Here is a 20,314-nt window from a genome sequence, read left to right on the forward strand (position 1 = left end):
CAAGGATCAAAACACTTTGTAATCTGGCGGGTTGTGTCTGCAGAGGGATCCTGAGAGATGGGGCGAGTTCCCTCCCTGAGGAGGGTGTCCAGCACTGTCCCAATCACTGCTCTGAAACCCTCAAGGTGAGTGGCACGCAAAGCCAAGTGTTACAGGGCTGCAGTTGCTGTATAAGGAATTCCTTCATGGTTTCAGCTGTAGCTTTTGGAGGAAATAATTTAATAACCCTTTTCTTTAGAAGTATTTGCGGTTGAGGTACCTCGTGTAACGGAGCTGATTCCTCAGCTGGCTAGCAGTGGAGCCGTGAGATGTAACAGCTCAAGGAACTGTCCCCTTGGTTTTGTACAGGTGTGCTGCAGAAGTGAAACCAGCTGAGTCTACATGTTGAGCTTGCTTGTTTATTTGAGTAATTTTGGAAACGTTGCCATTCCTGACACTGCAGCTGTGTTTTTGAGGTCAGTAGGAGCAGGACATTGACATGCACGGCAGTAAAAGAGTGATGTTGTGGCAGAGAGGTTTAATCTGGCCTTGCAGGAATTCATGGATTTAAGTGGAAAGCACTATTAACTCTTGCATCATGAGGATGCAATCTTGGTTGCACGTAGGGCTGTACATACCCACGTGCTGGTAAAGAATGAAGTTTATTTTAGGGTCTCTGTGTGTACACATACCTGTCAAAAATATATTTTTGTAGCTCCTCCATCTCTCAGAGAATGCCATCGTTGCTGGTACCCACAGCAATCCGAGGTTAGCTGGCCATGTTGGCACAAGATTCCCCTGCAGCAGAGCCCTGCCAAGGCAAACAGCATGTGGCAGCTCCGTGCTGCTGGGTGCCTCCATCACCCCAGCACACAGCTGCTCACAGGAAGCACTTTTCCTTGCTGGGAAGGAAAAACTCACATTTAATGTGGGGACTGGCAGTCTCCAGCTTTGGAAAACAGTTGAAAATTTTGCAGAAAGAAGATTGTTCCTGAGGTGCGGTCAGCTGGAGGAAGCCTTTGGTGGTGTTGGGCTGGTTTGTGTCTTGCGTGATTCTCAGAGTGCTTCCAGGTCCCAGTCATGCTACCTCCTTTCTCCTGGGTGTGTTTACCCAGGAGAAAGCAATGGCTGAATTGTTCTTGGGAACACCTATGGCCCTTTGAGTACCTTTTGTACATCTTTTTTCGTCTCTGAAAATAGAGGTTCTTCGAAAACACCCTTGCCCCACTTAGGGTGATGTTATTGGAAAGTTCTGGCAAGTAAAACCTGTGATAACTTAATTCAGAAGGGAATGTAAAATGGGTGAGAGTAAAGAAAAAGGCTACTTGATCACTTTTTAAAGTTAATGTACAGTGGTGATAAATGAACTGTAAAGGAAAAGCTTTATGGCATTAAGTTGAGGGATGCCTAGTAGACTGTGTAGTGATTTCCCTAGGGCAGAGTAGGGTATGGACGGAGGCTGTGATGTTTGTTGGCCAAAAGAGGCAGCGGAAAAATTGAATTACAGGCATAGCCAGAGCATTTGGGGCTTGAGAGTTTCTGTCAAGTGCAGATGAGGATGTATTTGCACACTTCTGACGGGAGAGGAGACCTCTGCGAAGGAGCAAATCCTCCTCATCTGTGGTCTCTCCCTCCTTGGCCGGTAGTACCGATTACCGAGGGATCCGGGGAACAGCGAGCATTGCCCAAAACACGCTTGGAAGTGAAAGTGAGGGGCAGTGCCGAAGAGCGTTCTGTGACAGAGCAGCGGGCAGAGCTGCCCCGCAACCTTGAACAGGAACGCGTCTGAGCGGTGTCCAAGAGGCGTGTTATTCCTCCTCTAACGCCGGAGTGCTATTTGGCCCAATTACTTTAATAATAGGTGCAAGAAGCACTAAAGCCTTTATTTTAAAAAGAAGTAAAATAAAAGCCTGGCAGGACTCGCTTTTCCTTCTCGGCTACGGGCTGCCTCGCTTCTCCTCGCCCCGGGCTGAGGCACCTCGGCAGCGCCCGGGCTGCGGCGAGTCCCTGGCGGGTGGCGCGGAGGGGAATAAATAGCCGGGCGGCGGCGCGGAGCCCTCCGCTCCCGCAGCCCCTCCACGTCACTTCGCAGCGAGCCGAGCACGTGGGGCGGGGAGATCGTATAAATCTCCCTCTCCCTGCGCGGCCGTGATGTTATCTGCTGGCACCCGTCCCCTCCGCGCAGGGAGAGCCGAGGGGCCGGGGGCGGCAGGCGGGGGGCGCCGGGCGGAGCGCTAGAGCCGCCGGGGACGGGGCCAGCCCCAGCCCCGCGGGGGAGGCCGGCCGGCGGGCGGGGAGAGCGGCGCTGCGCTGCGGCCAGCCCCGGGCGGCCGGCTCCGCGCCTGCGACCCGCGGGAGGCTGCCGAGGCGCGGCGGCGCTGCCTCGCTGACTGCGGCGCGGGGTTGGCGTTTCGGAAGGAGGAGGAAGAGGAGGGAGCTGGGAAGAGCTGTGCGGCGCGCAGCGGCCCGGGCGGGGTGGGTCGGTGCATGCGGCGCGGGGCGCACGCAGCAGCCTGCGGGACGCGGCCGGACCGGGGATCGCCGCTCGCCGCGGGCGCCGGGCGCCGCCGCGGGGCCGGAGCCGCCGCCTGCCGCTGCCGCTGCGCCGCGCGGGGCCCGGGGCTCGGCGCCGCCGGCCGGGCGCACACGTGCGCGGCTCTCGGTACCCGCCCGCGCCGCCGCGGGGGCTGAGCGCCGCCGGGCGCGGGGCGGTGCCGCTGCCGCTGCCCTCCGGGAGCCGTCGGGCGCCGCGGGCGCACGGCGGGGCTGAGCGCCGCGCCGGCACCCTCTCTCTGCCGGCTGCGGCAGCGCCCTGCGATACCCATCACTGCGCCTTCTCGTCCTCCCCTTTTTTTTTTTGGGTTTTTCCTCCCCCCTCTCTCCTCCCCCACTTCAGATTTTTGTTTTACAGCGCGCTGAGAGCAGCCTCTCTGCCATTTACTTGATTTGCAGGTTTGTTGTATCTGTTTGGGGGCTTTTTCCCTCCTCCTTTTTTGCTGTCCGGTTCATTCCGCTCCCGAATTTTTATCTAGTTGCAGCAACTTGCTTTTTCTTTTTCTGTTTTTCTTTTTTTTTTCATATTGGTGGTGTTTTTTTCACTAGCGCCTCCCGTGCGTTTTCCGATTGCGAGCCGCTCTCGCAGCCGAGTTTTTAAGAGCATTTTGTCTGCAGATCTCCCCTTTGTTTGCACAGATCCCCTTTTTATTTTTTGAATTTTTTTTTCTTGTTGTCGTTCGTTGTTAAAGTCACTTTTTTTTTTTTTTTTTTTTGGTTGGGGGGGGCGCTGTATTTAAACGCTTAAAATGCACTGCTATCTCCTGAGCGTGCTCCTCACCGTGGATCTGGCCACCGTGGCTCTCAGCCTGTCTACCTGCAGCACCCTCGACATGGATCAGTTTATGCGCAAGAGGATCGAGGCAATCCGGGGGCAGATCTTGAGCAAGCTGAAGCTTACCAGCCCCCCGGACGAGTACCCCGAGCCCGAGGAGGTGCCCCCGGAGGTCATCTCCATTTACAACAGCACCAGGGACCTGCTGCAGGAAAAAGCCAACCACAGAGCCGCCACTTGCGAGAGGGAGAGGAGCGACGAGGAGTATTATGCCAAAGAAGTTTACAAAATAGACATGCAGCCTTTTTACCCCGAAAGTAAGTCCTCTGTGTTTGTGCATGCGTGCGTAATTTCGCCCCCGAGGCTTAGCGGTGCTCAGCACCTTTAAATAGCACCCCCAAGCATCGAACTCTGCCTTCTTTGCTCGGCTCGCTTGTCGTGCTCAGCATCGCTTAGGTGGAGGCTTGTAAGGTTTAATTTAGGTGGCGGGGTACCCGTGGCTGGGTGGGTATGTCCTGGGGGATCACCTGTTGCCCAGACCTCTCTGGGGTCACCCCGGGATTCCTGGGGGTGCCTGTGCTGCCAGCCCCCCGTACCTGGGCAGAGTTCCCCCTGCCGGGATCCCGCTCCCTCCCCGCCAGCCCCGTGTGCCGCCTCCAGAAAGAGCCAATATCTTTCCACTGCTCTTGTTTCCCTTGGAGTGTCTGGAACGGGCAGGTTTCCATCTCTCCATAACTGAAAAGAAAAGGAGAGGAGGTCTTAAAAAAAAAAAAAAAAAAAAAAAGTTGCCAGCTCGTCTTGTGTGTGTCCCTTTAGAACGCTGTCCCGCGGACTGCTGTTCGCATAGGTGCTCAGAGAGGACGGAGACGTCCTCCCTCCTCTTCCCACTTTAACTAGCCTCCCCTTTCGGTTCGTGGGCACTTCTCATTTCAGGTACAGAAAAACTTTTCCCTTCTGGGTAGCTTCGGTTCTGGGAACCTGTCTCAGCCCGTCTACCTTTTGCTGTTTTTAACGACCTTCTGGTGATCCATGCCACGTTTTGCACAAAAAAAAAAAAAAAAGAAAAAGAAAAAAAAAGGGGTACAAATGCTCTGTGCTGACCAAATCCACTTAGAGTGATTAATAATCATAATGACGTGCCTTTTTGTTTTGGTAGTGAAGCTTAAGTGCATAGAAAAAAAAAAGAATGAAAAAGCACCGCACTGCCTTAAAAGAATCTAGATCATCATCATACCGAGGAAAGTGAAATACCAGAAGCAGAAAATAACTTCACCGTTCACATAACCAAACCCTAGTCCCTAGTCATTTCATTTAGCTCGCTTCCCTCCCCCACCACTTGATGCCCTATATACTTGCTGTCTGTTTCTCAAAAGCACATAGCTCTTGCTTAAATAGATAATTCAGCCATCTTGGTAACTTTATCCTAGAGTTTCTAATTGCATTTTCCCCTTATTTATTTTTAGTTTAGCAAGTTGTAGCTTTGGGGCTTGCTCTGTCTTGCATGGGATAGTCCTAGGATGCCAGCCAAGGTATCTGAGCCCCACGCTCCGTGCAGCTGCCTCCCTTTCTTCCTTTAGTCTTAAATGACAACATCAGGTACAGGACATCCTGGCAGTCAGAGCCATTTTATTATTGTAATTATGGCACCATCCTTAATAGCCATGATAAATACACTCCACCCTTGTTACCCTTGGGGAAGAAATACTTTATTTTTTAAAAAAACTCCGCATATTTGGAGCCAAGTGGGTATGAGCAGAGCAGTTCAGTATAATTCATAGCCATAGCAAGAACACAGAAGTCATGCTTGTTTTCCACGTTGATGTACTGTATTATTGTGCTGGTGGTTTTGGTAGAAGGTCAGCACTTTGTTTTGAGATCTGTTAGATCATACCCAGGGCCAGAGGAGCACCTATGGGCAAAGGTTGGGAAGACCTCTAGCAGTGCCTTGGTTTGGGGAGTTGGCCCTGTAGCAGAGAGTCTCTGACTTGTAAAGTGCATCTGTCCTGAGCACATCTGTCCTCCTTGCTTCAGCAGACTGCGGAGACCCAACAGTCCAAAATGCAGCTGCATACTTCCCAGAAAATTAAAATGTCTGTGGTGTGTGACTTGGATGGTATTGGCAAAAGAGGATCTATTTTTAAAACGCTGTCAGGGGCCAGGTTTGGTGTGAGGTATCGATGGAGGCTGTGGAGGAGTGCAGGAGATTGCAGGTATCTACCAACAGAGTGCATCAGACGTTTGGGATGCGAGGGCCAGCACACCCAGCACTACTGTGCAGGCTGTCGCTAACATCAGAGTAAGTAGGTTAACTGTTTTTCCACTGCTCTCTAGTTATGCTGGATGGAGCGAACCTTTCCAAAAAAGACAGTAAGGAAGAAATCACTCCACCATATTTTAAAGGAAGAAATTGAAAGCGCAGCTCTGGCGGCCACAGGCACTTTCTCCTCAGCATTTCAGAGTGGATTTTTTAACTCTGCGGTGTCCGCTGTGTTGGAGAGTGGTAGGAGGGAGAAGGGGATCAGTCTGAATGCACTGCAGGTCAAAAGCTGCTGGAAGGCAGGCATGGGAAAGATCAGTGGTTCAGTTTTTACCACAAGTTGTTAATGTTCAGAAACTGACTACAACCCAAGTATTACAAATATGCTCTAATTATACTCATAGTCAGCAATATATCACTACAGATCGCCGATAGGTCTTCGTGGAGCATTTTCTAAAGTTCAGACTAAATATTTTTAGCAATGAGGAGATTTAAAAGGAAAACTATAAGAGATACTGTATATACCCTAAGGCATATTTTGTCTTAAATATTATCCTTGGCCAACTGTACTGTATAAATACAGTAAATATGAATAGAACTGGCAAGATGCCAATCTCCTGGGATGAATTTTAGTCAAGAAGGTATTTATGGGATATAAATAATACTGTGTCAACATTTAAAGAAGGGATCTGATTAGTTTTGAAATTATTCATATTAATCTTTTCACATGCTGTTAATTTAAGGCTCAAACTAAAGTTGTGCTAAGGTTTAGTGATAGTTTGCACTGAGGAATTAAGGGAGCATCTGGCTTGAGAGTCCACTTGAGGTTAAGGACACATCAAGATATAGGTAAAATTCAGTGAGTCAGGGACTGCGTGACCCAAAAGCAACAGATGCAAAAGAAGTGTCAGAAAAAGTACTACAAAGACATTTGGAAGAAACAGAAAGCTTTTGTCTGTCAAACATGCCTTGTGCTCAGGACAGTATGCATCTGTGTGAGTCTGAATTTCTCCGAAGTCCAGAATTTGAGGTTTTTCAGAGGAGTTTAAAGAGGAAGGCTGGTTATGGTGTTCTCTGAGCATGACATCACAGAGTTCTTGGGAGTTTTGTGCCTAGGCAAAGTTACCTGAGTAAATGCTTAAAACTGGTTACTGTGAATCCTGGATCACACTAGAAGCTTATTACTTACCAGTTGTTCCCTGAATATCTAGAACCTGATACTTAAGCTAGGTGATGATTGCTATTGCACTGAGAGTAAACAGAAATTAAATGCCAACACAATTAAGGATTGTGAATTGTAATGCTAATGAACAACAGGCATACTTGAGAAAAACAGGCAACACTTGTATTTGGAGGCAAAAGCCCATTCTATCATCTTCATTCAAAGCAATTTTTACTACAGTCAGTGAACTGGTTTGCAGTGATAGCTTAAGGCCAATGCAGGTAAATTTTTAAGTTTTCTGCATTCTTGAAGATAGGTTTATAAGTACTCATTAGCATAAGAAGACACAGTTCTTCTGGGTTTGGGCCTGTTTTTTCATGAGTTTTAAGCTGTCTTAGTGTGAAGGAGCCTCTATGGGTTCCATCCTGCCCTGGTGGTTAGGATTAATCTTCCCAGGAGCTCAGTCCCATGAATATTGCTTTACATAGGCCATCCTTCTGCTGAATATTTGCCCCATGAAAGACAACATTATAAGCTGTCAGGGCACAATGACGTGCTTCTACTTTATCAACAAGGACTCAATTTACCAGCAATTACACATATGTGGGTTCCTTGTCTTCAGGGTACCAGAACAGCTCCTGCAGAGGGCTCCCAGCACTGACTGCATCATTACCACAATGTTAACAGCTCACGTGTGTTAGCATTTGGCACAGCACACAGTCCAACCTGACAGGCTTTCCCGTGTTATTAATTATATGGAAACAGACTCAGAAGGAACAACTTATTTTAAAACTTTCTAGCTATGCTGGACCTATGGTTGTGCTCTGGAGCATCTCTTGGAGGAGATGGTGTTTGCCAGGCATACTCTCTGCATTACAGACAGCACCTGAAGCAATGTGAAGGCTTTCCCAAGGAGGGACATTCCCTTATTCCATAAGGAATGACACTTAATGCAGTCTTCGTAGGTGGAAAACCCCAGGAAATTGCAGATGGCCTTAGAAAGGCACAGGGTCATTTTCTTGACAGTAGTCCTCTACATACTGAGAGGGATAATAAAATAACATGCTCTGGTGCACTAATAAAGGGCAGCACCACATGTGCTTCCTGCCTGGCTTCTGAATCCCCAGCCACTTTTGCTGTGAGCAGGGTGCCAAGCTGGGAAGCAGGGGGAAGGTCCAGGAGGCAGTCTGGAGTGATACGTGGTCCTTGAGTTCCTTCCAGAGGATGAAGCCTACAGAAAAGCTAAACGCCCATGACCCCCTCTTTAATACTGCCTGGTCAGATGAGCTGCAAGACAGGGATATATTCCCAAGTCCTTTCCATAACCCTCCTGGAATTTCTCTCTTGTGTCTGTTTGAAAGAGGCACTCTTCACTGTAGTTTGGCGAATGAGAAGATTTGAACGAATTGTGGAATCATTTAGTTTGTAAAAGACTTTTTATGTCATCTGAGTACAAGTATTAACCTATCACTGTGAAGTTCACCACTCAGCCTTGTCCCTGTGTGCCACAGCTGTACTTTTCAATACCTCCAGGGATGGTGACTCAACCACTTTCTGGGCAGCCTGTTCCCATGCTCAACATCCCTTTGGGTGAATGTGCAGCAGTGCCCTGCTGCTCCCCACCCTCCAGCCATTGACAGTGTGAATGTTTTATAGTCCCACAGACCTTTCTGGAAATGTGCCCTTGTCTTCTTCTCCTGGCCGGAGATGTGCAGGGAGTGCCCAGAGCTTGTGCTGCTCTTGCTGGCTGTACTTGCAGGACTACTGTGAGTGGGTGATTGAGTGAGGAAAGCAGAGCATCATCTTCAGTAGATACTGGTTTTAGCCTTGCTCCTCTTTTGCTACTCTGCATCACATCTGTAGTGGCCATCAGGATGGCTGTGCTACTTTGAAGTTACTACTTCCAGCATTTGGCTGTCAGCTTGAGATTCCTGTCTGCGCCAGCATTGAGGAAGAGGATGAATGTGAGAACTGGCTGTCATTCTCAGTGAGCTTCTTCAGCACAGCCCTGAGACACACACGGAGCTTCACACACATGAACAGGCTCATTAGCATTAGGGCTCTGTGTATCCCTAATTAGCTTCCTGAGTTGGGGCCCAATTTATGGTGCACTTGCAGGGATGAACAAAGCCAGACAGTTCAAATCCCTCTCACTGTGTTGAGATCTGCCACTGGGGCATGGGAGCCCTGTGAGAAGGAAATGCTTTACAGCATGCTTTAGAGGGGAAAGAAGAAACTCTTCAGTGATCCTGAAGAAGGCTGGCCCTGTTGGGCAGCTGCTATGATGTGCTAGACTGCTCCTGTATTACGGATAAAGAGAGGAACCCCAGGGTATGGTGACAAAACGAGTCATGAGTGAAGATACACAAATGTTTTTGTTCCTGTTGTGAAACCACATGCAGCAGGTTTTCAAGCAGGCAGCTTTTAGCTTGAGGATGATTTGCTCCCCAGGTATTATTTAATGTAATAATGTGTTACGGATGTTTCTGCTGGTTTGTTTTGATTAAAAGGATTGGCTTGGTCGTTTGTTTAGGGAAAGCTCGCACCCTGCCTTCCACCACAGGCTGTTGCTTGCTTCCCTTTCAGTCTGTGCTGTGGATAGCCAGTGCCTATAGCTCCAGCATCACTCTCAGCTGGCTTCCTGTAGTAGTCAATCTGAAGCAGCAATGTTTCTTCTTAAAACATCTCCCCCGTGCTTGTCCTTGCTGTCTGTGCCGTGTTAAGTGATTGCAGCTGGGCACCCGACTGCACAAAGCATACAGCTGCAAGGTATAGAGGAGAAACTGAAAGATTTGTCTGTAACAAGACAATAAAATGTTGGGGGGAAAAAGCCTTAGTGTCAAGGGCTGTGTTTTATCTCCTTCCAGTGTGACCAGTGGTGTTTGGATTTATGAATTACTCATGAGGCTCACTGCTGTGGTTCTCTTAGCTTGAATGGCACAGGACTGGCTTTGCAGAAATGAAGTGCTAAACCTGGCTTTGTTAGACCTGTCTGGTCTGAACAGTTCTTTACGTGTTTTTGGTGCTATGCAAATCGGTCCACAGTATAGAAGTTGCTTCTTTGGATAAAAGAGCATTCTTTCAAACAACCAGGTTTTCTGAAGGGAACATGACAGTTCATGCCGCTGGGAAAGCTTCTGGCTCCTTGTGTTGGAGGCTCCATTGGATGGGTTAAGGCAGCTGTGCAGAGAGACTGCTCACTCACCGTGAGCAGGCAGGCTCTGCTGAAATACATCCTGTGTTATTTGGGCTCTCTGGCATCCATGTCTGGTTTCAGGAGATGCTGAACCTCACAGGCACCCCTGCAGCAGATTTGTGGCAGAGAGTTTGGAGAGGATCTTCAGAATATCTCTCCCTTGTCCAGGTTTTAGTTTGGACAGTGACTGAGAAGTGCTTCTCATTTCAGGTGCGATGCTCATTGACATGTTCAGGGTCTTCATTGTAGAGCTGAGCTTTTCCCCTCTGAATCCCCCTTAGGGAGGGAGCCGCTTTTTGTTGTTATATAATACTTAGTACAGCATAGTGCTGACTTCAGGTTATTAAAAATAACTGTATAAATTATAAAACATAAGTTGACCTCATAGCCGACCCTGCTTTGAGCTGAAGGTTGGACTTCCAACATGAATTAACCTGTAATCCTTGTAATACTACATTTTAATGCAAGGAAAACAATGCATTGTATTTCAACTTCCACAGGGTGGTCTTGATTCAAGTGTCACCACATTTCTAAAGGTATGCTGTTTTTTGCCAGTCTTAGATTTATCCCTCTGCTGTAGCTTTCTTGCATCAAAATGTTCCTGTTCTTCTCTCCCTCTGTGCACACTTTTATTTTGTTTTTCTTGCTTGAATGTTGGTTTTCAAATAAGCGTGGTAAGTTGCATAAAAACAGACTACTGTATTGGACTTCAGCAAAAGCTGTGGCATAGTTTTAGGCAAACTGAGGAGGGGCGGGGAAGGAAAATGTTGTGATACTGACCTTTCACTTTGCTTGTTTGGCTCCTTCCCATCGTATCTAACCCACGCTGCACTGACAAATACCGCATCTGTCTTGACAGGCAAGTTCACAAATAACCATTCATTCATAACTTGGAGCTGCTGTAAGACTCCTTATGGATTGCTTAATCTGACAGTTGTGCATTTGAGCAGAGACTTTGAAGCAGAGGCTTTGCAGAGTGCCCGTGAGTTGAGGCTGACTTTGTGAGGGCTCGGAGGGAGGTCTCACTGAAAGGGGACACTGTGCTCGGGGCGCGGTGCGTGTGTGCAGGCGTGCACACGCGCGCGTGCATGCGTCTCACAGCATTGAAACATCTGTTGTTGCCAAAGCCCAAATTGGAATGTTCTGGGAAAGATAATTTAATTTTCAGCTTCTGGATTCATTTCAGTGATGGTAATTTCAACACTTCCTGGGGAGAGTCTATCGGTGGTTATGTGCATCAAATGCAGCAGTAAATCTGTCATTCTTTCCATTTCAGTTTTTCAGGCTTACAACTTCGTTATTTTTCCCTGTTTGGCTGGTGTTAGTATCCAATGTTTTCCCTGGCTTCATCTCTTTTAAACCCCTGCTTTGAATTTTAAAAGGCAAGCTAAGCCTGTTGAAGTTCCTTCTCTTACTTGTTTTTGTTTACTTACAGCATTTGCAATTCAGCAGCTAGCTCAGCTGAAATAGTGATGGTAATATATCTTTACCATAGTGATGATTGAAAGATAGGAATCAGAACATGTTGGTTTTCATTCCTTGGGGTGGAAAAAAAAAAACAATCCACAAAATCCCCCAACCCTGTGGGTGAACTTTGTAATCGCAAGGCTGAAAAACTAATAGGTGTAAGCAGCACTGACTCTTTTGAAGTGGTCAGAAAACACCTCACAATCACTTATTTGATGAAGGCTTCTGCAAAATAATACTTATTAATCCTGAGCCCGCAGTTGTGTTTACAGCTGATTTCCAGTATCCCAGATTGAGAGAGCAGTCCTTGCTTATTTGCATGGGCATTGTCCAGTATGTATAAAATTACTTCTTTTGGGCTTTGGGCAAACAGTCATAAAGATCTCTAGGCCTGCCAAGATGTACGCTTGAAAGAACACCTGCAAAACTTTACATCTTCCAAACAGCATGTGAAAACAATGCTGCAAATTCCGCCTCTTCTGATGCAGCAGTGGGTTGAAACAATGGCACAAGTGGTGATCAGAGCATGGTGTTCACCAGAGCCTCGGGCAGGCTGCTGCTCCTGGCCCCATCTCTGCTTGGTCTCATGGGTGGCCCGGACTAGCAAAGCTGAGAGACATCTCTGCTCTCCCTGACTATGGAGGGGCAGCTCTGCCCTTTGCATCACAGTTCCTGCCCTTTGTGCTTGGAGGCTTTGGTGCAGGAATTGATCCAGCTGACTGGAGAATAGTTAAGCAGAGCAATTAATGAATGCCTAGTAAGCAAAATTTATGAATGCCAGAGTTCAGGTCCACTGGCAGTTCATTTCTGCCTTCAAATGCCTGCAGGGGATATAAGGGATATTTGCCTTCAGGGAAGGATAAATGATATATTGTACTCTCCAACATGATAGGACATTGTAAACAGTCTGGAGATGTGTTGGATCTGTGCAGATCATTGATGTTCTCATTCTCGCCCAATCTCCAAGAGATCCAACCCAGTTTTCTTGGCTGTTGCAGTTGGCTCTGGGCCTCCCTGGCAGAGCAAGGCCTTGTATGTCTTGTGCCAATCACTGCTTTGTGCTCAGATTTTTCTTGATGCACGCTTTGGAAGTGAAGTAGCCACATTTCAACACTGAGGTTTGCTGAAAGATGTCTGTAGGTTTTGCTTGTCGTGCTCGTTGCATGTTTATCCAGCCCACGATGGCAGAGTATTGCAGCAAACACACATCCCTGGGTCTGTAAGGGGGGAACAAGTTCCAGCTTTCTTGAAAATCAATCTGCTGTTCTGATCTGGTGGTGTGATAGGAACTGAGAGGCTCCCTGCCAGGATATACAGTGTGCAAAGCAAGGGAGCTAAGTGAGCAGCTTTGGCCCAGTTTGGATGGGCTCGGAACAGATTGTTGGGAGCCTGACCTTTCTCTCCCTCTTTGAATCTGGATTCCAGCTTGCATTGCTCCCTGATGCTAGGAGCCATGTATTTGGAAGTTTAGCATTCCCCTTGCTAATCAAGTGAAGAAAAGAGCCCCAAAAGAATCTAGTAAAAGAGGTATTTTATGAAAGTGGCCATAGTCTATTACAGCAATATCATGTGTCTGAAGAAACTTGCCTCCTTCCAAGCTGCAGTCCCATTATTTACCACACTGTATTGGGAAACCTAATTTTTTCTGGCTGGGAGTGTATTTGTTGGGGTGGAGTCTGGAAAGGAATCTGCCTCATGCACACTTGGCAGCACTGGGCCAACTATACATGATACAGTCAAACCTTTCCATTTCTCTGCCGTTTGAGAGTATGTTCCCCAGATTAAGGGCCCTGGTCCAAAGCCTGCTGGAAGTCTTTCCACTGGCTGCAGAAGTCTTTTGTCAGGTATTAAGTGTCATTCCTTTGTTTCAGGGAGTGGCCACATCTCCAATATATATTGGGGTGTATTACTGTGATATGGTACTTTGCCCTTTATTGAGCTTTCACTGGAGACATTCTTCTGCATAAGGCCCTGAAAAACAAAGACCACGTTTGAAAATAAACACCTTAGTTAGCCTTATTGATGGACTACATTTGTTGGCAGATGTCATCTGGGATCAGCATATGGTGGCAATATGGCAAGAACTGCAGAATGCAGAGGAGTAATGAATTAAAGTCCTGCACTTCTTAGGTATTCCACCTTTTCCCTGGTCTAAAATAAATGACCATTGGACTGCAAAGGTCTTGGCAAATAAACATGCCATAATATATCTTTATCATCCCTACAGTGAGTTTTTGTCTAGAAGTTCATCACTCCACATCCAGAGGCTTCTTAGAAACGTGTGCAAAATCAGACCTCAGCTCCCAGAGCAGGGAAGAATCTAAAGGCTTTGACTAAGAATGTGGCAGATCTCTGTGCAGTGGACTGTAGAGAAAGGTCAGGGCTAAGCCAACAAGATGTTTTTATGTTATCAATAAAATATTAGAAGTCAGTTCTGCATGGAGAGGGAGCCAGGAGGACCATTTCTGAAAGTCAGTTTGCTACATGATATATTCTGAGTTTACAAGCTGGAAAGCCAAGGAGTTTGGGAACAGGAGCTGTGCTTATAGCATGAAGGTGCATGTGGTTTTACATAAAGCCTCTCTGACTTGATGTGTCTCTAAGCACACAAAATAATGAGTTAACTTCTGAGATACATTTTTTTGCATGGATGAAGAGCTGGAGCAATTTGAGTCAGTAAAGTCACTCCAGATTTTTTCCTGTGATGTTGAAACTGGATTCTGTGCAGCGATTGTTTAGGCAAGAAGAACAGTCCTTGTGGCCAGGGCTGTAAGCAGCACCGAAAGGAGTGGTTTCTTTGTAGCCTTGGAGAATACCAGCCTTTTGTTCAGATGAAGACTGAGGCGGTTAAATCTGCTTTGCTGATAAGAAATGTGCTGAATGCTGTTTTGTATCATATTTGTACTAGTACTGTACACTTCTCAAAGCCTGAAAAGACTCAACATCCAGCATAGGTTGTCGGGGGTTTGTGTGTTTTCTTTTTTGTAAAAAAGCAAAGCAAAAAGCTTGGTTTGTGTTCTATCTATGTGGTACTTCCTGTGTCCTGGTGGGATGAGATTGCATTTGATTCAGGATATGAAACCAAGTGTTTTGGTTCTTGTTTAATATAAGGCAATATTTTATTGTTGCAGGATATAAAGTGCCTTAATTTAAGTACAGCCAGACCTGCAGACAGCTTTCTAATTGAGCCTGTATGTTGCCTGGCAGCTGAAGGAGGTGCTCATCTCAGCAAGAATGAGATGTTCTTCTCAGGGTGAAATGCTTTCAGGTCTGCTCACACTCATTGTTAATCAGCAGTTGGTGTCATACTTCAGAAAGGATGAGACTGATACTGCTCCAGGAAGCTTTGAGTTATGATAGAATGGACAGGTTAAAAAAGCTGGAGGCCCTCATTATGGTCTTCTGATCTCTCTACCTGCATATTCCAGGCCAATGAGATTTGAATTAATTCACTTTTGAAAGAGTTCACAGCACACTTGTAAATTATTCTATTGATAATTACAGGGACTAAAAATGAGTATCTTTGTGGTTTAAGTTGTTTAGCTTCAAGTTCTAGCATTTGAATCTGGTTTAAACCTTCACCTGCTAATTTGAAGACCTATTGTCAGATCTGTGGGCTTTCTGTAGGTACCCAGAGAAAATGGAAGTTTTGGAGGGGGAACAGACCTGGCTGAGAGTAAGCAGGCATGGCTGGAGGACCCTGCAATAAGCAGCCAGGAGCTTGGCACGGGCTGCTTTATCCAATTTCAGGTGTCTTTCAGATCTGTAGACTGTGATCAAGCCACATCTCTTTAAAGTTAAGTGTGTTATATGTAATCCATGAGATATTTCCTAGCCTTTTCAGTTATTCTCATGGCTCCCCTCTAAAACTCCTCTGCTTTGTTCATGTTCTGCTGAGACTGTGGACAGCAGTATTGGACACAGTATTTCAGAAGTGGCTGTGCTATTATCAAGTTACATGCATGTTGCAAATTCCTTTTATTCAATGCTACACAATTCATGCAGCTAACTTCGGCAGTAACTTTGCTAGGAGCTCTATGAGGAGAAGTTAGAATTCATGCTTGGTAATTACCCACCAAGGTCTCTCCCAGGTTCTTTTCAGAGATGCTGACTATCAGATGGAGTCTCCTACTTTGTAAGTATGGTCCACTTTCTCTGTCTTACAGCTGTATTCCCATACTGAAAAACATGGACATCTTGATAATTCAGGATTCAAGTCACTCTATTTTAGTGCATCTTCTTCATTATTTAACACACCCATATCATTGTTGAATCTGCGGTTGATTAGTAATGGTTTGGTTTCCTTCCTGATGATGGATAAAAATATTAGATAGTAGAGTACAGTAAAATGGGACCTTTGTAGATGCTTTCCTCTCAATAATGGTTTGCTGTCTACCATTGTATTTGAAGTCTCATAAAAACACAAGGCTTTGATTAATTTACTGCCTGGCCCTGTTTGTGTCCTGTTGTTCCTGTTTCCTAATGAAGCCATTATGTAGCACCAGCTTAAATGTCTTGCAGCTGCCCAGGTACATTATATTAAAACAGTTGTCTTACCTGCCTGTGTCACTCACTGTTGCAGCTTGAATGGCTGCCAGTAAAGTCCAGGGTAAAGAGCAAAAAGGGCTCTTTTGCTCTCAAAGGTACAGACCAGTGGGATCTCTTTGCCTGAGCTGCTATGGATTGTACTCCCTTAGTTCCTCTGAGCTCATCCTCATTCCCACACTTCACATATTTATTTTGGGATCAGTATAAGGCTGACTGTGTAAGGGCGATATCACGGATTGCCTGGTTAGGATTGTGTATGAATAATTCTGACTCAAATCTTTAAGGTAGTTTTTGGTGTTTAGGATTTATTGAAAGCTAGTTTTAATAATTTCCATTCTTTCCTGGGCAGCTTTTTAAAAAGTCCTTATGCAAGTTATCCAGTCTTACTTGTTTTACGATGTTGTTTTAAGACCTTCTAAGTTGTTGCTGGAATTTAAAAAAAAAACCTGTTCATCTTATACCTGCCTAGCTTTTGTATCTACAGAAGTATGTTTCATATTTCTGTACTTCAATAGTTTTTATGCAATGGAGGAATATCACTGTTAAGCTTCCTTAGTACTGAAGTAAATTTCTTGTCTAAGTTTCTCGGCCGTGGAGCTGCTCTTCCCATTTGTTTTTTCATGTCATGCAGTTATCTGCACTTCTTGTTTTCTGATGTTATAGTAGTTCTCAGCAGCTATTAGTTTTAGTTTTAGGTTTTTTGGTAATATATAATTGCATTTTTTAATTTTATCTTCTTAGGGTGGCATTCTTATGGTTTCATTATGGTTCAGAGACAGTTTTCTAGCCTGAGTGGTCTTTGTTGATTGTGTATCATTTCTCCTTGTCTAGCAAGCTAAGTGTCAGTCCATTTTCCTGTCCTGCTTTCTCTGTAAACACTTCTGTCCACTTGATTCAGTTCATCATTGTATCATCTTTGTATGACTGTCTCCTTCATAATGCTAAGCCCATATGTTCAGTTCTCCCAAAATCAGGGACTTCCTGATTTTGTGCAGAACACGAGGTATTGTCTTCTACCTGAGCTTTGAATCTTGCCTGTCAAGCACCTTGCTTCATCTTAGAGATAAATCAGTGCTTATGTCTGGCTCTTTGAAATTGCTTAGTTGTTGAAGCACCAGCGATCTAAAGTCAGGGTTCTGTAGAGACCAGCTCATCAGAAAGTCACCGTATTTCCTCAGGAGCCAGGTGGAAAGATGTGGCGTGGCAGAGTTTGGTGGCACGAGGAGAGGTGGTACCCAGTGCTCCAGGCTGCAGGGTGGATGGGGATGGGTTATCTGGGGCTTGTACCATTGGCAGTCCTTCCTCTGAGAAGCAAGGGGCCAGACACTCCAGCTGTGAGGTTAGTTCTCCTGCCAGAAACCAGAATTTTGGAAGGCAAATAATATTTTTGGGTTTCTTTTCCATGTTCACTAGCACAAGACGTGGGAGACCTCCAAGTCACTGACTCAGTTGGTGACTCCATGTGCAAAGTAATTAGTGGATGTGTTCTTCCTACCCCACCCTGAGGTCTGAGCCCTTAACCTATAAAGAAATTTCCCTTCTACTAAAAATAGTGTAGAGGGCATAAGGGATCATAAGTCATCCTAGTAATTGCTACTTAGTAAATGACTTTGGCATTTGCTTCTTATCTGTACGCAAATAATAGGAGTTGATATGCTCATTAGCACTAAATTGGAGCTAACTCTAGCAAGTATCTTCATGGAGCAATCCGGGTAGTTTCTGTTTTTTACAAGTTACTGTGCCAAAGAGAGTGACCAGTTCCTCTGCATTAATCCTCTCTGAATTAGCCATGGTTCCATGGTAGCAGGATTTCTGGCTAGCTGAACTTGAAGCTCTGCAGAGGAGTTTCTCCAGGTTTTGTTGTACTGTTCTGTCCTGTCTGTGCTACAACTTCTGATCCTTCCACGTCCGTCTCTGTGGCTGTTTCTGGGCTCTGTGAGCAGACACATTTCCCATGGAGTAAATGATGCATTTTAGAGATCTTCAGGAGTGGCCTGGGAGCTTCCTGGGCCAGCTGCAGTGAAGAAGCAGAGGAAGGAGTTGAAAGCTGAGCGCCTTTGCATGGGCAGACAGGTGTGTGTTCCCTGCCTGCAGGCAGCCAGTGGCACTTCCAGTGGCTGCAGGGATGTCCTAAGAGAGGCCTAAAATCTCTGTGCTTTTCTGTTCCTGATTTGCACTGCAGAAGGGTGTAAATCATTTTAATTGTAATTACTGTTACAAAGCAGGAAGGATTGAACAATTTTAATGTGGTTTAAAACTTTCACTTCCCTCTGTCTCTAGCATTCATCTGTTGTCTACTGTCTTTATCTTAATCGTTTAAAGATGTGTTGCCTGTGCTTTGAGTCTGTGAATCTTGACTTCTCTGCAATGAAAAAAAACCCCAACGTAGTTTTCCTTTGCTTTTCCTTCTTCATGATACTTTACTTCTTGTAAGTAAAAATAATTCTTTTTTTCTTTTTTTTTTTTTCTCCGCAGAGTAAGAGGGTTGGACAATCCAATCTGCTTTTCTTGAGAATAGCTTGCTTTCATTTCCTCCTGCAGCCAGGGAATAGTTTGGAAAGGCTGTTGCCTGGACCCTTGGCCGAGCAGGAGCAGGCAGCCAGCTGTGCTGCTTGCCAGGGGAACAGGAGCGCTTCCTGGCAGAGGTGGGGCGGGAGGAACGGAGCCTGGGCCATGGGACTTGCTTTCATCTCCTCCACTCTCTGCGAGGCACTCCTGAAATTTCCTGACCACTCTGAAATCTTCCCGTTAGAATAGCTGACTAGTGAGACCCACTTGTATAGAAAAAAAGTTAAAAAGGGAGAAAATGCAGCTTGCTCTTAGAAACAGCAATGGATTAAAAATACTAATAAGGGAAGATGGGTGCTCCCACTTGTCTGGTCACCATCACCTGATGTGAGTGTCCTTTTTGTATAATCATCCACATACATTTCTTCTGTTAAAAACAAGTATGGTTTATCCTATTCCGTTTTATTTAGCATAGGTGGGTTTGGATGTGCTGGAATGTTCTGATTCCTTTTTTTTTCTTTTCCAAATTTCCTGGCATATTTGGATTTGTGGGTTTGCTTTTGGGGGCAATGAGTGTTGCAGAGTACCACAGCCCTGTTGCTGAGGTGAAGTCTTGTGCAGGAGGAGTGCACTGCATTCTGGCTTTGGACTCCTGCAGACAAGTTGCTGTCAGCAACACTGCAAATGCTTTACTTCTTAGAGTGTTCTCTGAAGTGAAATGTTGCAGGTTTCCTGGTAAAATCTAATTAAACTTAATTCCTTGGTCTTCATTGCTGGGGCCTACGCAAGCAAGAAAGCTTACTTTTTAAGCCTCTGGGAAAAAGTTTGGAAGTATCTATCCCTTTTATGGTTTCATCACAGACATGTTTCAGAAGAGGTCCCAGTGTGTAAATGACTCCCATGGAGAAGCCTTTCTTTTATTTGCCTCCAAGACTGACTTGCCTAAATCTGTAACCGTTTCCTTGCCTTCTTCCTAAGGCACTTCAGTGCTACCTGGAGATGCTATGGACCCTCTTGCCACCTTTTTAAGTGATACATTCCTCTATATCTGTACTAGTTCAGCTTTTACCATGAACCTTAAGTGGAGTCAGCAAACAGTGAGAGATTCGTGGTTTGCTTGAAGTCACAACTGTCCTACCAGTGGTGACAAAGCTCCTCCCCTGAGGAGTTGATTCTGCACTTGCACCAAAAGTGATGTGAAATCTTTAAGCTGTACGAAACCTCAATGTCATGGGGAAACCTTGCTCATATTCCCATGTGTTTTTGAAGGTGGAAGAAACAATTTGTTTGAGGTTTTTTTTTTTATCTGCTTTTGTGAAAGTCTGGTTATGACGAGGTGAGCTTTACAACTTCTAGTTTGGATTGTTGCAGTTCATGATCCTGCAGTTGGATGCAGAAACTGCTGATGGCTGACTTGGCAAAAAGCAGCCAGTGCCACCAAGAGCAAATACGTCTCGTGTGCTGTGCAAATGGCATTTGCTCCACCAAAATCTTTCTGTTTAAAATTTGTGTCCCTGCCTGGAATTTGGAAACACCATGAGATCTTGGGATCCTTCTGTCTTAGAGATTTTGTTACAAATACAAAAATACTACCTTACTTTTAGCATTATGAAGCAGTGGTTGTGGTTTTGGGTATTGACAGCTAAGCAGGTGGGCATGAGCACTCTTAGTTCAGGGGCATTGGCAGATGCTCTATGTTGTTTGTAACCTTTTCATTGCTTTTGACAAGGAGCTTTAAACTTTTATTGATGCCACCAAAGGGAAGAAATCTACATGAAAGTAGTCTTGTTCTTCTGTGCCGGAAAAAGTGAAAAATAGAGAAAGAAGTTCACTATGGATGTTACTTTTTTTTCCCCTTTGGTGTCATTG

At 45.7% G+C, this 20,314-nt stretch overlaps 1 protein-coding gene across 2 annotated transcripts in view; it reads left to right on the forward strand.

Moving 5' to 3' along the window:
* Positions 1–2,791: 2,791 nt before the first annotated feature.
* Positions 2,792–20,314, forward strand: part of TGFB2 (transforming growth factor beta 2) — a 57,222-nt gene continuing 39,699 nt past the window's right edge. The window contains exon 1 of one of the 2 annotated variants that reach the window (XM_064709141.1): positions 2,792–3,624. In XM_064709141.1, the coding sequence (XP_064565211.1) occupies positions 3,282–3,624 (343 nt within the window). In that variant the 5' untranslated portion in view covers positions 2,792–3,281. The remainder of the gene's footprint in view (positions 3,625–20,314) is intronic. The other variant, XM_064709142.1, reaches the window with a different exon arrangement.

Source organism: Zonotrichia leucophrys, chromosome 3 (genome assembly GCF_028769735.1).
Source record: "Zonotrichia leucophrys gambelii isolate GWCS_2022_RI chromosome 3, RI_Zleu_2.0, whole genome shotgun sequence".
NCBI lineage: Eukaryota > Metazoa > Chordata > Aves > Passeriformes > Passerellidae > Zonotrichia > Zonotrichia leucophrys.